The sequence below is a fragment of the Triticum aestivum genome, chromosome 6B (genome assembly GCF_018294505.1).
Source record: "Triticum aestivum cultivar Chinese Spring chromosome 6B, IWGSC CS RefSeq v2.1, whole genome shotgun sequence".
NCBI lineage: Eukaryota > Viridiplantae > Streptophyta > Magnoliopsida > Poales > Poaceae > Triticum > Triticum aestivum.
The window spans coordinates 618,434,249-618,458,345 of record NC_057810.1 but is presented as its reverse complement, the minus strand read 5'-3'; the positions used below and the strand labels follow the sequence as shown (position 1 = coordinate 618,458,345).

At 43.6% G+C, this 24,097-nt stretch overlaps 1 protein-coding gene across 1 annotated transcript; it reads right to left on the bottom strand.

Moving 5' to 3' along the window:
• Nucleotides 1–172: 172 nt before the first annotated feature.
• On the bottom strand, nt 173–898 carry LOC123134565 (uncharacterized). Its single transcript, XM_044553792.1, has one exon. The coding sequence runs from the start codon at nt 830–832 to the stop codon at nt 323–325; it is 510 nt and encodes a 169-aa protein (XP_044409727.1). The 5' UTR covers nt 833–898; the 3' UTR covers nt 173–322.
• Between the last annotated feature and the right edge of the window lie 23,199 nt (nt 899–24,097).

Sequence of the window (24,097 nt, the reverse complement as noted above, 5' to 3'; positions counted from 1 at the left end):
AAGGGGTCTGCATCTGTGCCAGCTCGCACCGGCCCGCAAAAATGGTTTTGCACGAACTGCGAACGAGTTTTGCGGGTCGGCGGGATGCGGGGTCTGCTAAAGTTGCTCTAACCGGATCATGCAAAACTTTGGCAAATGGAGTAGTACTACTACCAAGCAAGAACTAACACAGTTCAATGAAGCCATGTTATTTCCTTGAAATATGTACATACCATGGATCTAATTAACTGTCGATCTCTCCGGCCCTGACGGCCGGAGTCAAAAACCACACCGAACAGCGGATTAAGCCGGAAAAATGGTCGCAGACAAAAGGCAGAACTAGCTAGAATACGATCCACTTCGTGGCAGCTGCGCTGCTCCTGTCCGCGGCCTCGATCGTCTTGGAATGCGCCAGCGAGCATCCGTCGACGGCCTTCTTGCCCCCGGTCGCCGCGCGCAGAAGCTTCGTCCAGAAGCTCGTGGCTGGCCTCTCCCTCCTCCTTCTCATCACCAGCACCGCCTCGTCGCCGTCCACGGTCACCACCCGCTCGTGGCGCATCAGCAGCGACGGCCTCGCGGCGCGCCTGATCTCCCGGTGGAACCCGGGGCTCGCGGACCCCGACGACGCGCCGGTGGACGCCTCCGTAGACGACGCCTCCGAGTCCGAGTCCGAGCAGCAGGAGGAGCGAGAAGCCGCCTCCCCGCGCGCGACGACGGACGGCAGCGACGCCGAGGTTGAGAGGCCCGACAGGCGCTCCCGCAGGCAGAGCGGGCACACCCCGGGCGCCCCCTGCCGCCAGTGCCGCCGGCACGCCGCGCCGTCAACCTTGCTCGGCTTCTTGCCCATCGCCATCTGCGCCAGTAGGATCGACCACGGGATGTCACGGCCGGTCAGCGAGTTCTCCGGGTAGAGTGGTAGTTGTTGTTTCTGCGTCAGGACGCCGGCGTGTGGGCATATATACTAGGTGGGTCAGGTGCCGTTGGCGGGCGCGCTGGGAGTTTCGTGGATGCTGCGCGGGAACCGTGGTGGACTTGCGATGCGATCGATCGGGATGGAAATGGGCTGGCTGGCCATGCCGTACGGAGCTTGGCTGGGTCCTGGCTGGCGGCGCGTGCGCGCGGGAGGGCCGGGCTGTTCCTCCCACCGGCAGCGGCACGGTGGCAGTGGCAGCCATGCACGGCTTTGTTTTTGTTCCTTTTCACTTTTGAGAATCTTTTTACTTCTCTTTGTAAAAAAGGGGTCTTTTTGGAAGCTTCCGGCCGGGGATGTGGGATGGCACGGGAGGGATATTCAGTGATATCCTTGGGTTCCACGGCGGCCGGCGGGGAATTTCGCTCCGTTGTCGCCGCCTCTTGTTGGGTTGCTTTCCGTTTGACTTAATCCCAGGAGATGTGCCAATAGGCAGAACCGTGACGTTGATGGATGAGTGTGTTCGTGCGCTGTTGCACTTGCACTGGCACTGCACCTGCCGGCAGGGAGCCGGAGAAACTGCTGTGTTGATTAAATGACGGGGACGTGACGGTGCCCATCGAGCAATATATGAAACGGACTTGATGTCGATGATAGATTTCCGAAAATGCTATTTGACGAATGTTTGTCGGGAGGCCGATGCTGGCGAACGTCCTTCCTACCGTTTGATCTGGCTACACAGATCTTGACACAAAATCCGACGCCAGGTCAGTTCTCTGAAATAGTTCACTGTAAGTAATCTCCAGATGAACGTTCTTTTTTGTTATTTCTTCAAAAAGAGTGTGCCCTGCTACAGTTTAGCCATGCACTCACTAGTTGGGTTAGAGAGGTCCTAGTGAATACTTTGCACTCAACACCTTTTAAGTATTCGAGTTATTTTTCACCCGCAAAAAAAAAGTATTCGAGTTATTTTAAAAAAATATCTTTTTTATTCGAGAAATATCTAAAAAATCCTGAAATTTTCCATTGTTTGAAAGAACCAAAATCCCTATTTCTAGAGGGGATTTTGTTTCCTAAATTACCATGTGCATTTTTATTATATGTAGCATGGCATTTTTTATGTCTTTTAATGCCCCTGTGGAATTTTTTATTAAGAGCATGACATTTTAATAATTAGTAACTTGTCATTTTTATTATTAAGAGGATGTCAGTTTTATTATTAAGAGCATGTAATTTTTATAATTGTTAGCATGGCATTTTAGTTTCTCAACAGGATGGAATTTTAATAATTAAGAGTGTGGTATTTTTATTATTAGGATGATGACAATTTTATTATTAACATATGCTAGTTTTATTATTGAGAGCATGCCATTTTATTAGTTTTGACATGGCATTTTTATTATAAAAAGGATGGCATTTTTAATTTTTAGAGGATGGCATTTTTTGTTCTAAATTGCATGGAAGTTTTTTGGCTTATCCAAATAAATATTATATCTAGAGGATGTCTATTTCATAAAGTAGCACGCCAATTTTATATTTTTAGAGCATGATATTTTCATAATTTTGTGTGTACTTTTTTGTTAATGGCATTTTTTCTAGACGATGGCAGTTTTAAAGTTTAACATGTCAAAAAGATTCTAGATCACTCAACCTTTTTTGTTTAAAAGTTGTAACATGGCAATTTAATAAAAATAATTAACTTAGGTGGGATTTTTGGGTCTCCAGGGCTGGCCCTAGCCTGCCTACTGGCGGACGAGCAGAAATGGTCGCCGGAGCTGCTCCCCCAGGCGAACAAATCATTCGATGGGAGTAGCTCCCTCGCGATCGAATGCCATATATTAGGGTCCTTGATTTGTGCTAGTACTCACTCCGTTTCTTTTTAGTCTGCATATAAGATTTGGTCAAAGTCACATTTTATAAAGTTTGACTAACTTTATAGAAAAAATATCAACATTTACAATACAAAAGTTGTATGTTATGAAAATTAATTTCATCATGCATCTAATAATATTGATTTCATAGTGAATGTTGATATATTTTCCTATAAAGCTAGACTTTGGACAAATCTTATATGCAAACTAAAAAGAAACGAAGAAAGTAATAAATAATTTGTGGTTTGATGACTCAAACATAGTACTACTACTACACTTTAGGCCTCTCTGGTTTGTAATTTTTTTTATAGAAATTCTACTGGATAGGACTTCAGGCTTCCTTTGGTTTACAGAAATATTATAGAAATTATAAAGGGTAAAGCTTTTGTAGAAAAATTCTATGTAACCTTTCGGGTTGTAGGAATGAATTCCTATTTTCATGTAAGATAGGAATCAATGCTTCACATTTCACAAGAAAAAAATATTAGTCTAGACTCAATGAATTTTTATTTATCATATGCATGAAATGACATTTATTTCTCTATAAAAATTAAGATACATGCCATCTCACTTTACATGATTTTTATTTCTATCCTATGAACCAAAGGGAGGCTTTAACCTCAGCTTGAACAGAAATGAAGCGGCGGAAAAGGTTAGTGACACACTCCTATTGTTTACCAAACGAACGATGATGGTTGCACCCTTTTTCCTTTGTCTTAGAGGGGCGGCGGAGACGGCGACCGGTGAAAATGTTGATTTTCGACCTGATCAAGTCACATGATGTTTTCTGTGGAATTGGTCTTCCATAGACCGCATGATTTAGAGTATATAGCAAAAATAACTACCACATTATGGGCTATGTCTACAAAAAACTGTCATTTTTTTTCAAAAAACTAGCACAAAAGTGGTTGGTTGTTTCAAAAAACCCTAATGGTTGAGCTGTTAAGTTTTAAGCTAGATTATGACAGCTCGGGCCCACTCGTCGGGTTGACCGTTAGGTTTAAACGTTAGGTTGACCATGGACCGTTATGATAGGTAGGGCTCAAAATATTTTTAAAGAAGCAATCATGTCCCTGTTATAAATTTTTAAAAGCAATTGGGTCCTCGTCCGCGAGCTCGTCGTCGGAGCAGATGTGTTGGTTTCCTGGCGTTGCTTGGCCTTGGCCAGCGGCAAGCAACAGTTGCTCGCATCTGGCGCCGCCCAGGCTGCTGCTCATGGGAGCATCTGGCGTTGCCCGGGCTGCTGGCCACCAGAGCCACCCCGTCGTGTTGCTCACCCGCCGGGCTGCTGGTTGTCGGGGCTCCCCGTGGTGGTTCTAGCCCGCCCGGGTTGTTGACCGCCGGAGCCACCCCGTGGTGCTGCTCACTCGCCCGGGCTACTGACGATGGTGCTCCTCATGGTGTTGTTCGCATGCCAGGGGTATTGCCCGTGAGGGACTTCCCATGGCGCGGGCTGCACAGGGCTGAGCACACGGGCGTGCCTGTGGCGGCCGTTGTCGGTGGCAAGTAGCGGGCGGGACGGAGCTCCAAGGGTTGCTGCCCTGTGGGTGGACACGGGGGAGCTCCAATGGCACCAGCGGTGGCGGAGCTCCAAGGGCAAGCAGCGGCAGCGGCGCAGCCTTGGTGCCGACCATGGTGTGTAAGGTAACGAGAGGGAGAGAAGAAAGAAAAGGGAAAGAAGAGGGAGCTGACATATGTGGGCCCTAAATGTAAATTAACGGTCAAACAAACAGTCAACTAACAGTTTATTTAGGTGCGGATCAAATCTGTCATGAACCGGATCAATTTTAAATAACATAGTCATTTGGTTTTTTTGAGCAGCCAGCCACTTCTGTGGTAGTTTTTTGAAAAATAAAAAAAATGGTAGTTTTTTATAGACATAGCCTGTAATGTGGTTTTTTTTTGGCTATATACTCGCACGATTTGACAGTTTCCCTGGTTCCATCGAAGAGACCCTTTCGGTATCCTTGGTTTTGCGCTGGGCTGGACCGAGCCCAAAAAGAAGCACCAAAGTTGCGCCATCGGTCCGGGTTCTATGCATGCGCATGCGCGCGGTCGAGACCAAAGTACGTTTTCATTTTACTTCAAAAACAAATGTTTTCATTTTACTTGCGGGACGCGCGAGTGTCTATGTTTGGTCCGCTCGCACACGCGAAGTATCTACGAGACCACGTTTGCTACGGCCTCTTCCCATTCTCCCCCCATAGCTTGCCAGGACAAATTTTGCACCTGCGTTGGGTAAAGTGGATGCGAGGTTGGCAAAGGTTAAAATATTTATTTGCTGTACGCCCAATGGCGGATCCAGGATTGGAGCAAGCCCCGGGCCTAATTTTTTTTTTGTCGCGAGATAAAAACTTAACCTCCATCAATCTATAGCTACTTCAAATATGACTCAATTGCACAAAAAAATTAGAATTTAATCCCAATGCTTAAAGATACAACAAAATAGATAAAAAAAAAGATGACAGAAACTACGAATAGTGCGTGCAGTAAAAAGAGTACCAAATCAATTGCTAGCTTCACCAGTGTCTTCCATAACTTGATCAACGGTGGAAGAAGAGCCAACACCTTAGAGAAATGAAAAGCAAAATTTCATAAGAGAAGATATAAATATCAAGTGAAACAATTAACATTGTATAGAGTTGAAAACTTACTACTACGACGAGGTAAAATTCCTTTGTGAGATATATAGTATTGAAAGCGATATATAATAGCATCATCATCAACCTTTGCAAATATTTCTCGCTCAATATTGCACACCATGGAATTGTTCAACCAATCATCGCCCATCTTATTCCTCAACAAATCATAGCAACAGCAATATTCACATTCAAATAAGCACAGCAGCACTTCGATTGGTTCATTCAGGTTTACAACACCATGTACTACGGAATTAACACTAGCTTCTGCAAGCGTGGAACATCTCTACGGAATGCAATGTTTGACATCTCTATGGAACATTCAAATAAGAAATAAGCAGCAGCAATTCAAATGCAATTGAATGTTGAATCTTCAAAAAAATTATCAACAACAAGTCCTCAGTGGGTCAGTCCCGTCAGTCTTGCTGGGCGTGGGCCGGAGCAGAGCAGGAGCAAGGAGAGGCCGGACAGGAGCAGAGGCAGGAGAGCTAGCCGGCACGCACCAGAGTAGCAAGCCAGCAGGGGACCAGGCAGGGCGAGCGGCGGAGGCGCGGAGCAGCAGCCAGCAGCAGGCGAGCGGCGCTGCGGCGGATGGCGCGGACGAGCGGCGGAGCAGGCGAGAGGCGGAGGGAGGGCGGGACCGCGGGAGGGAGTCGCCGGAGCCAATCCTGGCCGGAGCGGAGTCACCGGCGGGCGTTGGCGGCTGCCTTGCCGCACCCAATCGAACGAGAGCACTGGTGCGGGCTAGGCTGAGAGACTGCGAGTCGGGGCGAGGGGGTTCTACCGTCCTGGGCCAGGTATAGTTGGGCTAAGCCCCGGGCCCATTCAAAAACATGCCTAGGTAGTAACTAAAAAAAAGGCCACGCCCCGGGCCTAGGCCCTGGGGGCCTGGGGCCCAGATCCGCCCCGGTACGCCTCATGGCACTCTTCCGTGTCGTGTTAAGCTAGCAAATAGACATGTAAAAGTTTCACCCAGTTGTCTTGTCTGCTCGTCTGGTCCAGAAGACATAAAGCATGTGTTGCTTTTATGCAACAAGGCAAAAGAAGTGTGGAGAAGACTAGGGATGGATGATATTATCGACAGAGCTTGTGAAGTAGATTATGTGGGTGAGACAGTTTTGGAATATCTACTCTCAATGCCAAATCAGGAGTTATGTATTATGGACAATCAAAATATGCGTGAAATGATTGCCATATCAGCCTGGTACTTGTGATGGGAAGACGTAAATTGGTCCATAACGAGGCAACTCAAAACACACAGCAAAATTTCATGGGGATACGTGCTCTTACAGCCAACTTTGCTATTGCCTCCTCGCCAAAGGTTTTCATGAAGAGAGGGTGGTGGTCTTGCCCCCCGACGGGGTTTGTGAAACTTAACATTGATACTTCTTTTAACCATGATTTACTTAGGGGTACGATGGGGCGGTCTTAAGCGACGATAAAGGTAGGTTCATCGCTGGGGGAAATGGTAAGATTGACCGGTGTGCGGATGTACTGATGGCTGAAGCTCTGGCCCTAAAATTCATCCTATCACTGGCGCAGAGGACAAGATGCAACCACATTATTATTAACTCGGATAATACGGAGGTGACCGACACCATGAAGGAATGAGGGTGATCATCGGGAGCAACATCAGCAATTTTTTATGATTGTTTCTATTTAGCTTGTGATTTTTCCATTTCTAGATTTGAGCATTGTATTAGAGAAGTAAATAAAGTAGCTCATGAACTGGTCAAATTGGCTAGATTTTCTTTCATTTTTGAATAGTTTGAAGAGCCAAATAGGGATATTGTACCAATTCTCATAAACGACGTAATGGTTATCTCTAATGAATAATGTTTGACTTTCTTTTAAAAGAAAAGTGGATGCGGGGTTCAACCCCCCCCCCCCAAATCGTTTGATGCCGGCGTGCCAGCCGAGGCGTTCGGCCGGTCCCGTGGCGTGCGTTCGATCAAAACAGATCGCACGTCTGTACACTAACGAAACTCACCGCTTTTTTCTCGTGGGTCCAGCAACCGCTCCTCCGTCGGTCTTATTTTCTCCCACAAATCACTCTCGTCCACTCACGTTTCTTCTTCCTCTGGTTTGCCTAAGCTATCTCCTGCTCTTCCCTGTCTCTCGCGGCCATCTTCTGTTGGGGAACGTTGCAGAAAATTAAAATTTTTCCTACGGTTTCACCAAGATCCATCTATGAGTTCATCTAAGCAACGAGTCAAGGGGAAGAGTTTGCATCTACATACCACTTGTAGATCACGAGCGGAAGCTTGCCAAGGGGATGGTGATGATGGAGTCGTACTCGAACGTGATTCGGGTCACCGATGTCCAAGTGCTGAACGGACAGCACCTCCGCGTTCAACACACGTACGGGACGGGAGACGTCTCCTCCGTCTTGATCCAGCAAGGAGGAAGGAGAGGTTGAGGAAGGCAGCTCCAACGGCAGCACGACGGCGTGGTGTAGTTGGTGCAGCAGTACTCCGACAGAGCTTCGCCAAGCACGTACGGAGGAGGAGAGCTGTTGGGGAGGGGAGGGGCTGCGCCTTGAGTTGTGGTGTATTGCAGCCCTCCCCTCACCCCTCTATATATAGGGGAAGGGGCAAGGGGGGCCGGCCCTCTAGGGGAAACCCTAGGGGGGGCGGCGGCCAAGGGGTGGGGGGCTTGCCCCCCAAGCAAGGGGGGTGTGCCCCTTTTAGGGTTTCCCCCCCAACCCTAGGCGCATGGGCCCAAGGGGGGGGGCGCCAAGCCCACTAGGGGCTGGCTGCTATCCCTACGCAGCCCAAGTGGCCCCCTGGGAGGGGTGGTCCCTCCCGGTGGACCCCCGGAACCTTTCCGGTGGTCCCGGTACAATACCGGTATCACCCCGAAACTTTCCGGTGCCCGTTTAACAACTTCCCATATATAAAACTTTACCTCCGGACCATTCCGGAACTCCTCGTGACGTCCGGGATCTCATCCGGGACTCCGAACAACATTCGGTAATCACATACTTGTCTTCCTGATAACCCTAGCGTCACCGAACCTTAAGTGTGTAGACCCTACGGGTTCGGGAGACATGCAGACATGACTGAGACTCTCCGGTCAATAACCAACAGTGGGATCTGGATACCCATGTTGGCTCCCACATGCTCCTCGATGAAGTCATTGGATGAACCACGATGTCGAGGATTCGATCAAACCCCGTATACAATTCCCTTTGTCAATCGGTACGTTACTTGCCCGAGACTCGATCGTCGGTATCCCAATACCTTGTTCAGTCTCGTTACCGGCAAGTCACTTTACTCGTACCATAATGCATGATCCCGTGGCTAACACCTTGGTCACCTTGAGCTCATTATGATGATGCATTACCGAGTGGGCCCAGAGATACCTCTCCGTCATACGGAGTGACAAATCCCAGTCTCGATCCGCATAAAACAATAGATACTTTCGGAGATACCTGTAGTGCACCTTTATAGTCACCCAGTTACGTTGTGACATTTGATACACCCAAAGCACTCCTACGGTATCCAGGAGTTACACGCTCTCATGGTCAAAGGAAGAGATACTTGACATTGGCAAAGCTCTAGCAAACGAACTACACGATCTTTGTGCTATGCTTAGGACTGGGTCTTGTCCATCACATCATTCTCCTAATGATGTGATCCCGTTATCAACGACATCCAATGTCCATAGCCAGGAAACCATGACTATCTGTTGATCACAACGAGCTAGTCAACTAGAGGCTCACTAGGGACATATTGTGGTCTTTGTATTCACACGTGTATTACGATTTCCGGATAATACAGTTATAGCATGAATAAAAGACAATTATCATGAACATTGAAATATAATAATACTTTTATTATTGCCTCTAGGGCATATTTCCAACAGTCTCCCACTTGCACTAGAGTCACCAATCTAGTTACATTGTGATGAATCGAACACCCATAGAGTTCTGGTGTTGATCATGTTTTGCTCGCGAGAGAGGTTTAGTCAACGGATCTGCGACATTCAGATCCGTATGTACTTTGCAAATTTCTATGTCTCCATCTTGAACATTTTCACGGATGGAGTTGAAACGACGCTTGATGTGCCTGGTCTTCTTGTGAAACCTGGGCTCCTTAGCAAGGGCAATAGCTCCAGTGTTGTCACAGAAGAGTTTGATTGGCCCCGACGCATTGGGTATGACTCCTAGGTCGGTGATGAACTCCTTCACCCAAATAGCTTCATGCGCTGCCTCCGAGGCTGCCATGTACTCCGCTTCACATGTAGATCCCGCCACGACGCTCTGCTTGCAGCTGCACCAGCTTACTGCTCCACCATTCAACATATACACGTATCCGGTTTGTGACTTAGAGTCATCCAGATCTGTGTTGAAGCTAGTGTCGACGTAACCCTTTACGACGAGCTCTTCGTCACCTCCATAAACGAGAAACATGTCCTTTGTCCTTTTCAGGTACTTCAGGATATTCTTGACCGCTGTCCAGTGTTCCTTGCCGGGATTACTCTGGTATCTTGCTACCAAACTTACGGCAAGGTTTACATCAGGTCTGGTACACAGCATGGCATACATAATAGATCCTATGGCTGAAGCATAGGGGATGACACTCATCTCTTCTTTATCTTTTGCCGTGGTCGGTGACTGAGCTGAGCTCAATCTCACACCTTGTAACATAGGCAAGAACCCTTTCTTGGACTCATCCATTTTGAACTTTTTCAAAATCTTATCAAGGTATGTGCTTTGTGAAAGACCTATGAGGCGTCTCGATCTATCTCTATAGATCTTGATGCCTAATATATAAGCAACTTCTCCAAGGTCCTTCATTGAAAAACATTTGTTCAAGTAGGCCTTAATGCTGTCCAGAAATTCTATATTATTTCCCATCAAGAGTATGTCATCCACATATAATATGAGAAATGCTACAGAGCTCCCACTCACTTTCTTGTAAACGCAGGCTTCTCCATAAGTCTGCATAAACCCAAACGCTTTGATCATCTCATCAAAGCGAATATTCCAACTCCGAGATGCTTGCACCAGCCCATAAATGGATCGCTGGAGCTTGCATACTTTGTTAGCGTTCTTAGGATCGACAAAACCTTCTGGCTGCATCATATGCAGCTCTTCCTTAAGATGCCCGTTAAGGAATGCCGTTTTGACGTCCATCTGCCATATCTCATAATCATAGTATGCGGCAATTGCTAACATGATTCGGACGGACTTAAGCTTCGCTACGAGAGAGAAAGTCTCATCGTAGTCAATCCCTTGAACTTGTCGATAACCCTTAGCGACAAGTCGAGCTTTATAGATGGTAACATTGCCATCCGCGTCCGTCTTCTTCTTAAAGATCCATTTGTTTTCTATCGCTCGCCGATCATCGGGCAAGTCAGTCAAAGTCCATACTTTGTTTTCATACATGGATTCTATCTCGGATTTCATGGCTTCTAGCCATTTGTTGGAATCTGGGCCCGCCATCGCTTCTTCATAGTTCGAAGGTTCACCGTTGTCTAACAACATGATTTCCAGGACAGGGTTGCCGTACCACTCTGGTGCGGAACGTGTCCTTGTGGACCTACGAAGTTCAGTAGCAACTTGATCCGAAGTACCTTGATCATCATCATTGGTTTCCTCTTCAGTTGGTGTGGGCATCACAGGAACATTTTCCTGAGCTGCACCACTTTCCCGTTCGAGAGGTAGTACTTCATCGAGTTCTACTTTCCTCCCACTTACTTCTTTCAAGAGAAACTCTTTTTCCAGAAAGCATCCGTTTTTGGCAACAAAGATCTTGCCTTCGGATCTTAAGTAGAAGGTATACCCTACAGTTTCCTTAGGGTATCCTATGAAGACGCATTTTTCCGACTTGGGTTCGAGCTTTTCAGGTTGAAGTTTCTTGACATAAGCATCGCATCCCCAAACTTTTAGAAACGACAGCTTAGGTTTCTTCCCAAACCATAATTCATACGGTGTCGTCTCAACGGATTTAGACGGTGCCCTATTTAAAGTGAATGTAGCTGTCTCTAGAGCGTATCCCCAAAATGATAGCGGTAAATCGGTAAGAGACATCATAGACCGCACCATATCCAATAGAGTGCGATTACGACGTTCGGACACACCGTTTCGCTGAGGTGTTCCAGGCGGCGTGAGTTGTGAAACGATTCCACATTTCCTTAAGTGTGTGCCAAATTCGTGACTTAAATATTTTCCTCCACGATCCGATCGTAGGAACTTTATCTTTCGGTCACGTTGATTCTCCACCTCATTCTGAAATTCCTTGAACTTTTCAAAGGTCTCAGACTTGTGTTTCATTAAGTAGACATACCCATATCTACTTAAGTCATCAGTGAGAGTGAGAACATAACGATATCCTCCGCGAGCCTCAACGCTCATTGGACCGCACACATCGGTATGTATGATTTTCAACAAGTTGGTTGCTCGCTCCATTGTTCCGGAGAACGGAGTCTTGGTCATTTTTCCCATGAGGCATGGTTCGCATGTGTCAAATGACTCATAATCAAGAGACTCTAAAAGTCCATCAGCATGGAGCTTCTTCATGCGCTTCACACCAATGTGACCAAGGTGGCAGTGCCACAAGTATGTGGGACTATCGTTATCAACTTTACATCTTTTGGCATCTACACTATGAACATGTGTAATATTACGCTCGAGATTCATTAAGAATAAACCATTGACCATCGGAGCATGACCATAAAACATATCTCTCATATAAATCGAACAACCATTATTCTCAGACTTAAATGAGTAGCCATCTTGTATTAAACGAGATCCAGATACAATGTTCATGCTCAAACTTGGCACTAAATAACAATTATTAAGGTTCAAAACTAATCCCGTAGGTAAATGTAGAGGCAGCGTGCCGACGGCGATCACATCGACTCTGGAACCATTCTCGACGTGCATCGTCACCTCGTCCTTCGCCAGTCTCCGTTTATTCCGCAGGTCCAGCTGTGAGTTACAAATATGAGCAACGGCACCGGTATCAAATACCCAGGAGTTACTACGAGTACTGGTAAGGTACACATCAATTACATGTATATCAAATATACCTTTGGTGTTGCCGGCCTTCTTATCCGCTAAGTATTTGGGGCAGTTCCGCTTCCAGTGACCCTTCCCCTTGCAATAAAAGCACTCAGTCTCAGGCTTGGGTCATTCTTTGACTTCTTCCCGGCAACTGGCTTACTGGGCGCGGCAACCTCCTTGCCGTCCTTCTTGAAGTTCTTCTTACCCTTGCCCTTTTTGAACTTAGTGGTCTTATTGACCATCAACACTTGATGTTCTTTCTTGATTTCAACCTCTGCTAACTTCAGCATAGAAAATACTTCAGGAATGGTCTTTACCATCCCCTGCATATTGTAGTTCATCACAAAGCTCTTGTAGCTTGGTGGGAGCAACTGAAGGATTCTGTCAATGACTGCCTCATCAGGGAGGTTAATATTCAGCTGGGTCATACGGTTGTGCAACCCAGACATCTTGAGTATGTGCTCACTGACAGAACTATTTTCCTCCATCTTACAACTATAGAACTTGTCGGAGATGTCATATCTCTCGACCCGGGCGTGAGCTTGAAAAACTAGTTTCAACTCTTCGAACATCTCATATGCTCCGTGATGCTCAAAACGCTTTTGGAGCCCCGGTTCTAAGCTGTAAAGCATGCCGCACTGAACGAGGGAGTAATCATCAGCACGAGACTGCCAAGCATTCATAATGTCTTGGTTCTCTGGGACGGGAGCGTCACCTAGCGGTCCTTCTAGGACATATTGTTTCCTGGCAGCTATGAGGATGATCCTCAGGTTCCGGACCCAGTCCGTATAGTTGCTGCCATCATCTTTCAGCTTGGTTTTCTCTAGGAACGCGTTGAAGTTCATGTTGACATGAGCGTTGGCCATTTGATCTACAAGACATATTTGCAAAGGTTTTAGACTAAGTTCATGATAATTAAGTTCTAATAAAATTATGAACTCCCACTTAGATTAGACATCCCTCTAGTCATCTAAGTGTTACACGATCCGAGTCAACTAGCCCATGTCCGATCATCACGTGAGACGGACTAGTCATCGTCGGTGAACATCTTCATGTTGATCGTATCTTCCATACGACTCGTGTTCGACCTTTCGGTCTCCGTGTTCCGAGGCCATGTCTGCACATGCTAGGCTCGTCAAGTTAACCCTAAGTGTTTTCGCTGTGTAAAACTGTCTTACACCCGTTGTATGTGAACGTAAGAATCCATCACACCCGATCATCACGTGGTGCTTAGAAGCGACGAACTGTAGCAACGGTGCACAGTTAGGGGAGAACACTTCTTGAAATTTTGTAAGGGATCATCTTATTTACTACCGTCGTCCTAAGTAAACAAGATGCATAAAACATAATAAACATCACATGCAATTATATAAAGTAGTGACATGATATGGCCAATATCATATAGCTCCTTTGATCTCCATCTTCGGGGCTCCATGATCATCTTGTCACTGGCATGACACCATGATCTCCATCATCATGATCTCCATCATCGTGTCTTTATGAAGTTGTCACGCCAACGACTACTTCTACTTCTATGACTAACGCGTTTAGCAATAAAGTAAAGTAAGTTACATGGCGTTCTTCAATGACACGCAGGTCATACAAAAATAAAGACAACTCCTATGGCTCCTGCCGGTTGTCATACTGATCGACATGCAAGTCGTGAATCCTATTACAAGAACATGATCTCATACATCACAATTCATCATTCATCACAACTTATGGCCATATCACATCACATGATCAATCGCTGCAAAAACAAGTTAGACGTCCTCTAATTGTTGTTGCATCTTTTACGTGGCTGCAATTGGGTTCTAGCAAGAACGTTTTCTTACCTACGAATAACCACAACGTGATTTTATCAACTTCTATTTACCCTTCATAAGGGCCCTTTTCATCGAATCCGCTCCAACTAAAGTGGGAGAGACAGACACTCGCCAGCCACCTTATGCAACTAGTGCATGTTAATCGGTGGAACCGGTTTCACATAAGCGTACGTGTAAGGTTGGTCCGGGACGCTTCATCCCACAATACCGCTGAAGCAAGAAAAGACTAGTAGAGGCAAGCAAGTTGACAAGATCCACGCCCACAACAAAATTGTGTTCTACTCGTGCAAAGAGAACTACGCATAGACCTAGCTCATGATGCCACTGTTGGGGAATGTTGCAGAAAATTAAAATTTTTCCTACGGTTTCACCAAGATCCATCTATGAGTTCATCTAATCAACGAGTCAAGGGGAAGAGTTTGCATCTACATACCACTTGTAGATCACGAGCGGAAGCTTGCCAAGGGGATGGTGATGATGGAGTCGTACTCGAACGTGATTCGGATCACCGATGTCCAAGTGCTGAACGGACAGCACCTCCGCGTTCAACACACGTACGGGACGGGAGACGTCTCCTCCGTCTTGATCCAGCAAGGAGGAAGGAGAGGTTGAGGAAGGCAGCTCCAACGGCAGCACGACGGCGTGGTGTAGTTGGTGCAGCAGTACTCCGACAGAGCTTCGCCAAGCACGTACGGAGGAGGAGAGGTGTTGGGGAGGGGAGGGGCTGCGCCTTGAGTTGTGGTGTATTGCAGCCCTCCCCTCACCCCTCTATATATAGGGGAAGGGGCAAGGGGGGCCAGCCCTCTAGGGGAAACCCTAGGGGGGGCGGCGGCCACGGGGTGGGGGGCTTGCCCCCCAAGCAAGGGGGGTGCGCCCCCTTTAGGGTTTTCCCCCCAACCCTAGGCGCATGGGCCCAAGGGGGGGCGCGCCAAGCCCACTAGGGGTGGCTGCTATCCCTACGCAGCCCAAGTGGCCCCCCAGGAGGGGTGGTCCCTCCCGGTGGACCCCCGGAACCTTTCCGGTGGTCCCGGTACAATACCGGTATCACCCCGAAACTTTCCGGTGCCCGTTTAACAACTTCCCATATATAAAACTTTACCTCCGGACCATTCCGGAACTCCTCGTGACGTCCGGGATCTCATCCGGGACTCCGAACAACATTCGGTAATCACATACTTGTCTTCCTGATAACCCTAGCGTCACCGAACCTTAAGTGTGTAGACCCTACGGGTTCGGGAGACATGCAGACATGACTGAGACTCTCCGATCAATAACCAACAGCGGGATCTGGATACCCATGTTGGCTCCCACATGCTCCTCGATGAAGTCATCGGATGAACCACGATGTCGAGGATTCGATCAAACCCCGTATACAATTCCCTTTGTCAATCGGTACGTTACTTGCCCGAGACTCGATCGTCGGTATCCCAATACCTTGTTCAGTCTCGTTACCGGCTAGTCACTTTACTCGTACCGTAATGCATGATCCCGTGGCCAACACCTTGGTCACCTTGAGCTCATTATGATGATGCATTACCGAGTGGGCCCAGAGATACCTCTCCGTCATATGGAGTGACAAATCCCAGTCTCGATCCGCATAAAACAATAGATACTTTCGGAGATACCTGTAGTGCACCTTTATAGTCACCCAGTTACGTTGTGACGTTTGATACACCCAAAGCACTCCTACGGTATCCAGGAGTTACACGCTCTCATGGTCAAAGGAAGAGATACTTGACATTGGCAAAGCTCTAGCAAACGAACTACACGATCTTTGTGCTATGCTTAGGATTGGGTCTTGTCCATCACATCATTCTCCTAATGATGTGATCCCGTTATCAACGACATCCAATGTCCATAGCCAGGAAACCATGACTATCTGTTGATCACAACGAGCTAGTCAACTAGAGGCTCACTAGGGACATATTGTGGTCTTTGTATTCACACGTGTATTACGATTTCCGGATAATACAGTTATAGCATGAATAAAAGACAATTATCATGAACATTGAAATATAATAATACTTTTATTATTGCCTCTAGGGCATATTTCCAACATCTTCTCCTCCCATGAGCATCGCCAACCATCGACCCAGCACCATACCCTCGTTTTTTCTCTCTCAGCTGCATCTGCAACTGCTCGAGACGACGACTGCCGGAACAGGGGGCGGACCGTGGTGTTGGAGCAGAGTCCGACGATGCTGGAACCAACAGCCATGGTTGCTACAACCAGCAGCTACCGGAGGTGGAGGCGGCGACAAGTGCCAGACATCCGGCGTGTTTTTTTGCTGGAACCACGAAGGCTTTTTGTTGGAACCAGCTCTAATTTTTGCTACCATCGTCTTTGATTTTTTTTGTTGGAACCTACCCAGATTCTGCTACTATGGTTGTTTTTTGCTGGAGCTAGTGTACCAATTTATTACCACCATCTTTGTTTTTTGCTGGAACTAACAAAAATTTGTTGCTTTGCTTTTTTGTTGGAACCTTGTGTATCACTTTTTGCTACAATAGTTTTGGGTTTTGCTACTACCGACGCTCTCATTTGCTACATCCTTTTTCATGAGGTTACCGAGGATCGTGACCATGTTTTTCTTGCTGCAACCGTTGTTGATTTTTGCTACTACAGGCGAAGCCCCGAGCTGGGACCAGAAAGCTTCCATCCGCATGATTTTTTGCTACAATTTAAGCTGCATCCGGCTGTTAGGTTTCCTCGATGGCGGCGAGTTTTTTGCTTACCGGCGAGCTGCGTCGGCGTTCGGCGACGGCGAGTTGCGTCGGTGTGCGTAGTTGCAATCTCATCTTGATTGGGGCGACAAAACCTGCAAGCGGGAGACAGCTTGGGGCGATGAGCAAGCGGTGAGGTCGTCGGCGAGGGCCGCGACCGGCGACAAGGACGGCCGGCGAGGGCCGCGACCCGTGACGAGGACGGCCGGCAAGGGCGATGTCCGTAGAGCGTGTGCCCCGGCAAGATGAAGGGATAGAGGAGATGCAGGAGGATCTTTCGTATGGGCGTGAAGGTGCGATGCATCGGACGGTTAGAATCCACGAAATCGTACAGCTGCGGGCCGACCGGCCGAAATTTAGGCCGGCGCGCCGGCGCACCGACCTAATTAAAAAGAGCAGGCGATAATTTTACTGCGTCTGTCGGCATGTCCTCGCAGTCGCAGGTGGCACCGCCACGCGCACAGCTCTATCCTTGGATCGACTGGGAGTCTGGGACAGTAGTCATCGCGTACTTACGGACGGCGCGGTGCCTTGCTAGCTGGACGGCCGTACGGCGTCGACGACAGCGGATCCACTAGCGTGTTTAAATACTGTTTGCGACACGGTGACGCTGCCGCGTCGGTGCCGCCGTGGCGGCCCATTCATCTACGAGTTTGGCACCGCGCGGAAAGAAACCTCCTGTCCTGCGTACCGTCTAGTACAAACTTGCATCGAGTCGCTGACGGAAGCACGCGGCGATGTGGTCGATCCCGCCATTGCCGACGAGCAGCCGGGCAATCAATGTGTCCACATTGCCCTCGCCCATTAGCCCTGGCCACTTTTCTGCATCCGACCCCTAGCTTGCTTTTTTCTTTTTATTTTCTCTTTTTTGCGAAAAAGCTTGCTATTTTCTTCTCGAATGAGGCAAAGTTCAATCGCTTTAGCTATATGTGAGGCGGCTGAGATTTTAATTTCAGTCACTCAATTTTGTGGCCGTTGATTCAAGTGCTTTGTGATACTAGTCAATGTGTATGTGCAATGCATGTTAATTTGAATGAGCGCTTGCATTTGTATTGTGTTCAAAAAACGTGCAATGCACGTTAATTTGGAAGTATATTAAGTGCATATGGATATTAAGTATGATATTATTTGTGTGTTATTATTGATTAGCACTATATTTGACATGAAATTAACTGCATGCTAAATGTGTTGAGCGCTCGACATTGAAGCAGTCTAAGTCGTTGGATTGACATGATTTGATAGCCGGGATTATTTGGATCTTTCCCTTTGAGTTTTTTTTATATTGGTATAGATATATATATAGATGTGTGGGAGGTCACCATGGATGTGACTGGCCATATTATTTCTTCGGTTGATTTTCCCTTTCCTTGTCAATCTTGCTAAATTTCAGTCGACCGACACTTCATTATGTCTCAATCGATGATATATTCGTGAGGTCTCACATTAATCCCTACAATTTTTTCTTTTTAGGTTATTTCCTTTTCTTTCTTAAATGTATGTCACTTGACTAAGACTTGATTAAATCTTAGTCGGTTGAGACCTAGCCACATTCTTCCTTGTTGAGTGCATGACGCAGCCTACATGCATGCGTGTCTCCGGTTGGTGACTCTTGCACACACATGCATTGATGGAATGCATGCCAATTTTAGTGTGTGTGCACGCTTTTCCCCCTTTGTTTTGCGGGTGAAAAAAGGGAAATGTTTTTTGCTTTTGTTTTAACTAAATGGTGCCCCACGTTTTGCTGTGGTAGCTTTGTTAAAGAAATGCATAAATAGTTGACAAAAAAACTAAATCTAATGAAAACGAGCTATAATATTGAATATTAATAAAAAAAGTGTATAGAAAACCTTTTGAATTACAGATAAAAATGTCATTTTGAACAAATATATGAAGGATGACTAACATGCATGTATGTTGTGGCAGTCTTATATGCATAGAGTAATGCAAAAATAATTATAATTTATAAGTTAATGCATGGCTTGCTTATGTGGTATACTTAATGCATGGCTTAGTGGGAGAGAAGTCTTACTGTTAAAAATGTCATTTCGAGAAAAATATTAAGGATGACTAACATGCATGTATGTTGTGGCAGTGTTATATGCATAGAGTAATGCAAAAATAATTATAATTTATAAGTTAATGCACGACTTGCTTATGTGGTATACTTAATGCATGGCTTAGTGGGTGAGAAGTCTTACTGTTAAAAATGTCCTTTCGACTAAAAATATTACGGATGACTAACATGCATGTATGTTGTGGCAGTGTTATATGCATAGAGTAATGCAAAAATAATTATAATTTATAAGTTAATGCATGGCTTGCTTATGTGGTATACTTAATGCATGGCTTAGTGGATGAGAAGTCTTACTGTTAAAAATGTCATTTCAAATAAAAATATTAAGGATGACTAACATGCATGTATAATGTGACAACGGTACATGCATAGACTAATGCAAATATAATTGCAACTTATAAGTTAAATGCATAGCTTGCTTATGTGGTAGACATAATGCATGGTTTAGTGGGAATGAAGACTTAAATGCATGGCTTAGTGGAGATGTTGAGGTGGACACTTTGTATGTTGAGGGAATTGGGTTGAATTTTTTTAAGAATATAGGATGCCCATGTTAGCTTTTGTTTTTCCCCATTTCATCTTTTTTCAAAATTCCATTTTTACTTTATGTGTTTTCGAATGTTGAATGTGTGTAAATGTATACACGTAAGTACTATGTGCGCATTATACCAGAGTGTAAAAAAATCACTATTAGTAGTAAGATGCCCGTGCTACGCTATAGAACCACATGAAAGTAGAGCCAAAAGTAATTTAGCCACATTCAGTTATTCAAAAAATTCAATCAAGATCTTCTAAACTTAAACAAAAAAACAACCGGGTATTTGTTTTCTTATTACTAATGAACATTTGTACTCATGCTACCATATAGAGCGCTGTTTACTTTGCAAGGTAGGTGAAAAACACTAACGATATGTTTTCTTGTTGCATATCAGATCATCATTTTATCTTGTCCTATGTTTCTAATGCCAAAGTTTAGAACTGTAGCATGTTTGAATAAACATTTGAGATCTCTTCACATCTATTGTATCCCATTTAAAATGATATGCCTCATTAACACAGTATTCAAAAAGCCAGACTTATAGATTTGAGCGGATTTAAAATCAACATAAGCCAAATGTTTGAATGTAGTTGAAAGTACCCGAGGATGTGTAAATGAGATAATAAGCGGAGTTTTGTAAAAATATCAAAGATTCGGTGTCCAATATAATATTTCACATCATTTGCTGCCATAGGTTGCACAGGAAGATTGATAAAATATGCAACGAGAAAAAAAAGACATGAAGCAGGTTAATGCAAGGCGTCAGCTAATAAGTACAGATTATTAGTCCATAGATGAAAATTTCCGTCAAGAGTTCATGGCAAATGTTCAACGTATGCAACCGACAAGAGTCAATGAACCATTCAAAGATTGTAAACATTACTCCCTCCGTCCCATAATATAAGAGCATCTTTTACACGGCAAGAGCAAGAGGAAGTATTTGTTTTGGAGGAGCCCACTTTCAGCTACTGTACCTATCCAGTATGTCTAGTGTGGTCATGCTACTCCATGGTGACAAAATCATTAACATTTTTTGTATTCAAAAACATTTACTGAACAGTTTTTTAATTCATCTATATTTTTCACATATATCATTTAAAATTTGGAATATTTTATGAAACGGGGAACAGTTTTTAATTCGCAAACATTTTTTAAAATTCACAAACATTTTTCCAAATTTGTGAACTTCTATGAAATCCATGATTTGATTTTTGAATTCACGGACAGTTTTGAAAAACCACGAACGTTTATGAATTCGTTAACATGTCTCTATTCTGCACGAACGTTTATGAACAGTTTTTTAATTCATGTATATTTTTCACATATATTATTTAAAATTTGGAATATTTTGTGAAACAGGTAACAGTTTTTGATTCGCAAACATTTTTTAAAATCCACGGACATTTTTCCAAATTTGTGAACTTCTATGAAATCCATGATTTGATTTTTGAATTCACGGACAGTTTTGAAAATCCACGAAAGTTTATGAATTCGTTAACATGTCTCTATTCTGTACGAACGTTTTCATAATTCAGAATATTTATAAAAAATTATGTATGTTTTTATTTTTCCTTTGCTTATGTTATTTCCCTATTTTCTTTGTATATGATCTGAGCCTCTAAGGCACAACTCAGCCGGACGGCCAGCCCAGAAGCGAGCGCCGCGTGTTTCTTCGGCGCAAAAAACCTATTGGATGCTCGCTGTGGCAAAGTGTCAGAGCGCCGCACAGGTATCGACAGAGGCGGGCCAGCCCATTTAAAACACAAGCTGCGTTGCATCGATCCTGGTTTTACGAACCTTCTGAAAAGTTCCAGCCGGTTTTTCTGTTTCTGTTTCGGTTTCCTTTTTTGATGTTTCTTTTTCTTTTCCATTCTTTTTAGTATTTATCTTTTATTTTCCATCCTTTAACCATTTTTATTCTATTTTAAACCTTTTCTTTTCTTTTAGCTCCTTTTTCATTTTATTTTCATTTTCAAGTTTAATTTTCTTTTTCAACCCATTTTCAGAAATTTATAAATGTGTCCATTTTTTGACTTTGTACATATTTTTAAAATGTTCCTATTTTGCAATTTTTTTATGAAATTCCAGAAGAATTAGGATTTAAAATATTTCTTCGCTTCTTATAAAAAAATGTTTCAAAAGTTTCTATATAGAATTTGAAATTTTAAAAGTTTCGCGTTTTAAAAAAATCAGAAAATGTTCCCAGTTGCAAAATTTGTTCACAAATTAAAAAAATGTTCATGTTTTGAAAATATATTTGCATATTCAAAAAATGTTTGGAATTTCAATAAATGTTCCTACTTTCAAAATTTGTGCACAAATTTTAGAAATGTTCATATTTTGAAAATATATTTTGCAAATTCAAAAAAAATTCGGGAATTTCGATAAATGTTCCCGCTTTCAAATGTTTCCGAACAATTTTTTAAAATTTCATGTTTTGGAAATGTTTGGAACCCACTTTCAAAATTTGTTCAAAAAGTTAAAAAATATACATATTCCCAAACAATTTTTAAAAGTATACCTACTTTCAAATTTTGTGCACATACAAACATGAACATTTGTCGCAAATTCAAAAAAATGTTCCAACTTTCCAAATTTATAAAAAAGATCCATGTTTTCAAATTTTGTTTGAAAATTCCAAAAATGTTCGTATTTTGGAAAAATTGTTCACAATTTCGAAAAAATTCATGTTTTATAGAAAATGTTTGCTTATTTTTTAAATTTGTTCATAATTTCAACTAATGTACTGTTTTTTTAAAAAAAATCCTTTTTCATTTATTTTGAGATTCCCAAAAATGTCGCTTGTTCATAAAAAGTTTTGAGTTTTTAATTTTGTTTGCAATTTTGAAAATTCAATTTATTTTTTTTGCGAGAAAAAAAAAGAAATTCACGTTCAAAATTTCAATAAAGTGAAATCTACTGCTGCTTTTTTTGAGGATAAATCTACTGCTGCTTATAGTTCATACTGAAGGGGCTGCCATTTGAGACGTTGATACGCTAGAGTTACAGTGGCTAGCGGCCATGATCAGTAGCAGGAGGGCGAACGTTCAACTTTGGGCCACTGTTGTCCATTTCTTCATGTGTTGTGCTTTCAACCTAACACAAGAACTTTCGTATTGCAGCGGCTGGCACAACACACAGAAAACTAAGAAGTCAGGGGTTCGAATCGCAGCGGCAGCGCTCTTAGTTTTTGTCGCTTTTCCATTTTCCAGCACGCGAACGTCAAATGCGGCGGCCCAGGCGAGCCACCCCCTGTGTGAAGTATCAACTCTTTGACACAAAGAGCGTCACATAGGATCTCCCGTTTGGCGCACCCCTATTTCTCACTTTTTTTTTGAGGAAACCCCTATTTTTCACTTCAACCGACAAGGGGGCAGCCCACGCGTGGGCCGGCCCAGCGCGAGCGAGGCCACAGCCTGTTTTTCTGTCTTTTTTTATGTTTTCTGGTTACATTTTTTTGTACTTTTGTTTATACTTGAAAATATTACAAAAAACTCTATAAAAATAATTGGAAAATGTTGAATAGGTATTTAAAAAATGTTGAACAAGTATATGAAAAATGTTATCAAGCATTCAAAAAAATGTTGAATAAGTATTTGAAAAATGTTGAACAAGTATTTTAAAAAGTTTAATATAGCATTCAGAGAAACGTTGAACAAGTATTTTAAAAATGCTGATCAAGCATTCGAAGAATGTTGAACAAGTATTGAAAAAATGTTAAACAAGTATTTAAAAATGTTAATCAAGCATTTAAAAAAAATGTTGAACAAATTTTTGAAGAAATGTTGAAAACTTATTTTTAAAATTTTAATCAAGCGTTTAAAAAGTGTTGAACATGTATTTGAAAAATTGCAAACATGGATTTTAAAAATTATTCAAGCATTCGAAAAATATTGAAAATATGTTTAAAAAATGTTGAACAAGTATTTGAAAAAATGTTGATTATGTATATAAAATTATTGAATAAGTGTTTGAATTTTTTTGAACAAATACTTGAAAAGTGTTGAAGAAGTATTTGAAAAAATGTTCATCATGTACATGAGGATGTAGAATGAAAAACAAAAAGAAATAAGAAAACGCAAAAAATGAAAACCGAAAAATATAAATAAAAAATGGAGATAAAAAATGAAACCCAAACAAAAAATGGAGAAGAAAAAAAACGAAGAAACAAAATAAAAAAATGGAAAAAAGCGTTGAACTTCTAATAGGTCATGCCTTACCTATTGTACACTAGTAATAAAGTACGTGCACTGCACGTTTATATTAGGTAGGATATTAGTTGCACGTTATATTAGATAAGATATATCTATTGCATGTTGGTATTTGGTAAGATATCAATTACTTTTTTTTGCGGGAATGTTAGGATATTAATTACGTGACAGATTTCATGAGATAGCGTTGAGTCAAAACGTGTTTATAACCAATGGCAGTGGTGAGTAATTAGAGCGTTAAACGTGTTTGGTGCTCAACATTGGAGCGATTTGAACCGCTAGATATCATGATTTGACGGTCGAGATGGTTTGG

Bases quoted from the DNA above. Each gene is read 5' to 3' on its own strand.
- LOC123134565 (XM_044553792.1), bottom strand. From the start codon at position 832: ATGGCGATGGGCAAGAAGCCGAGCAAGGTTGACGGCGCGGCGTGCCGG.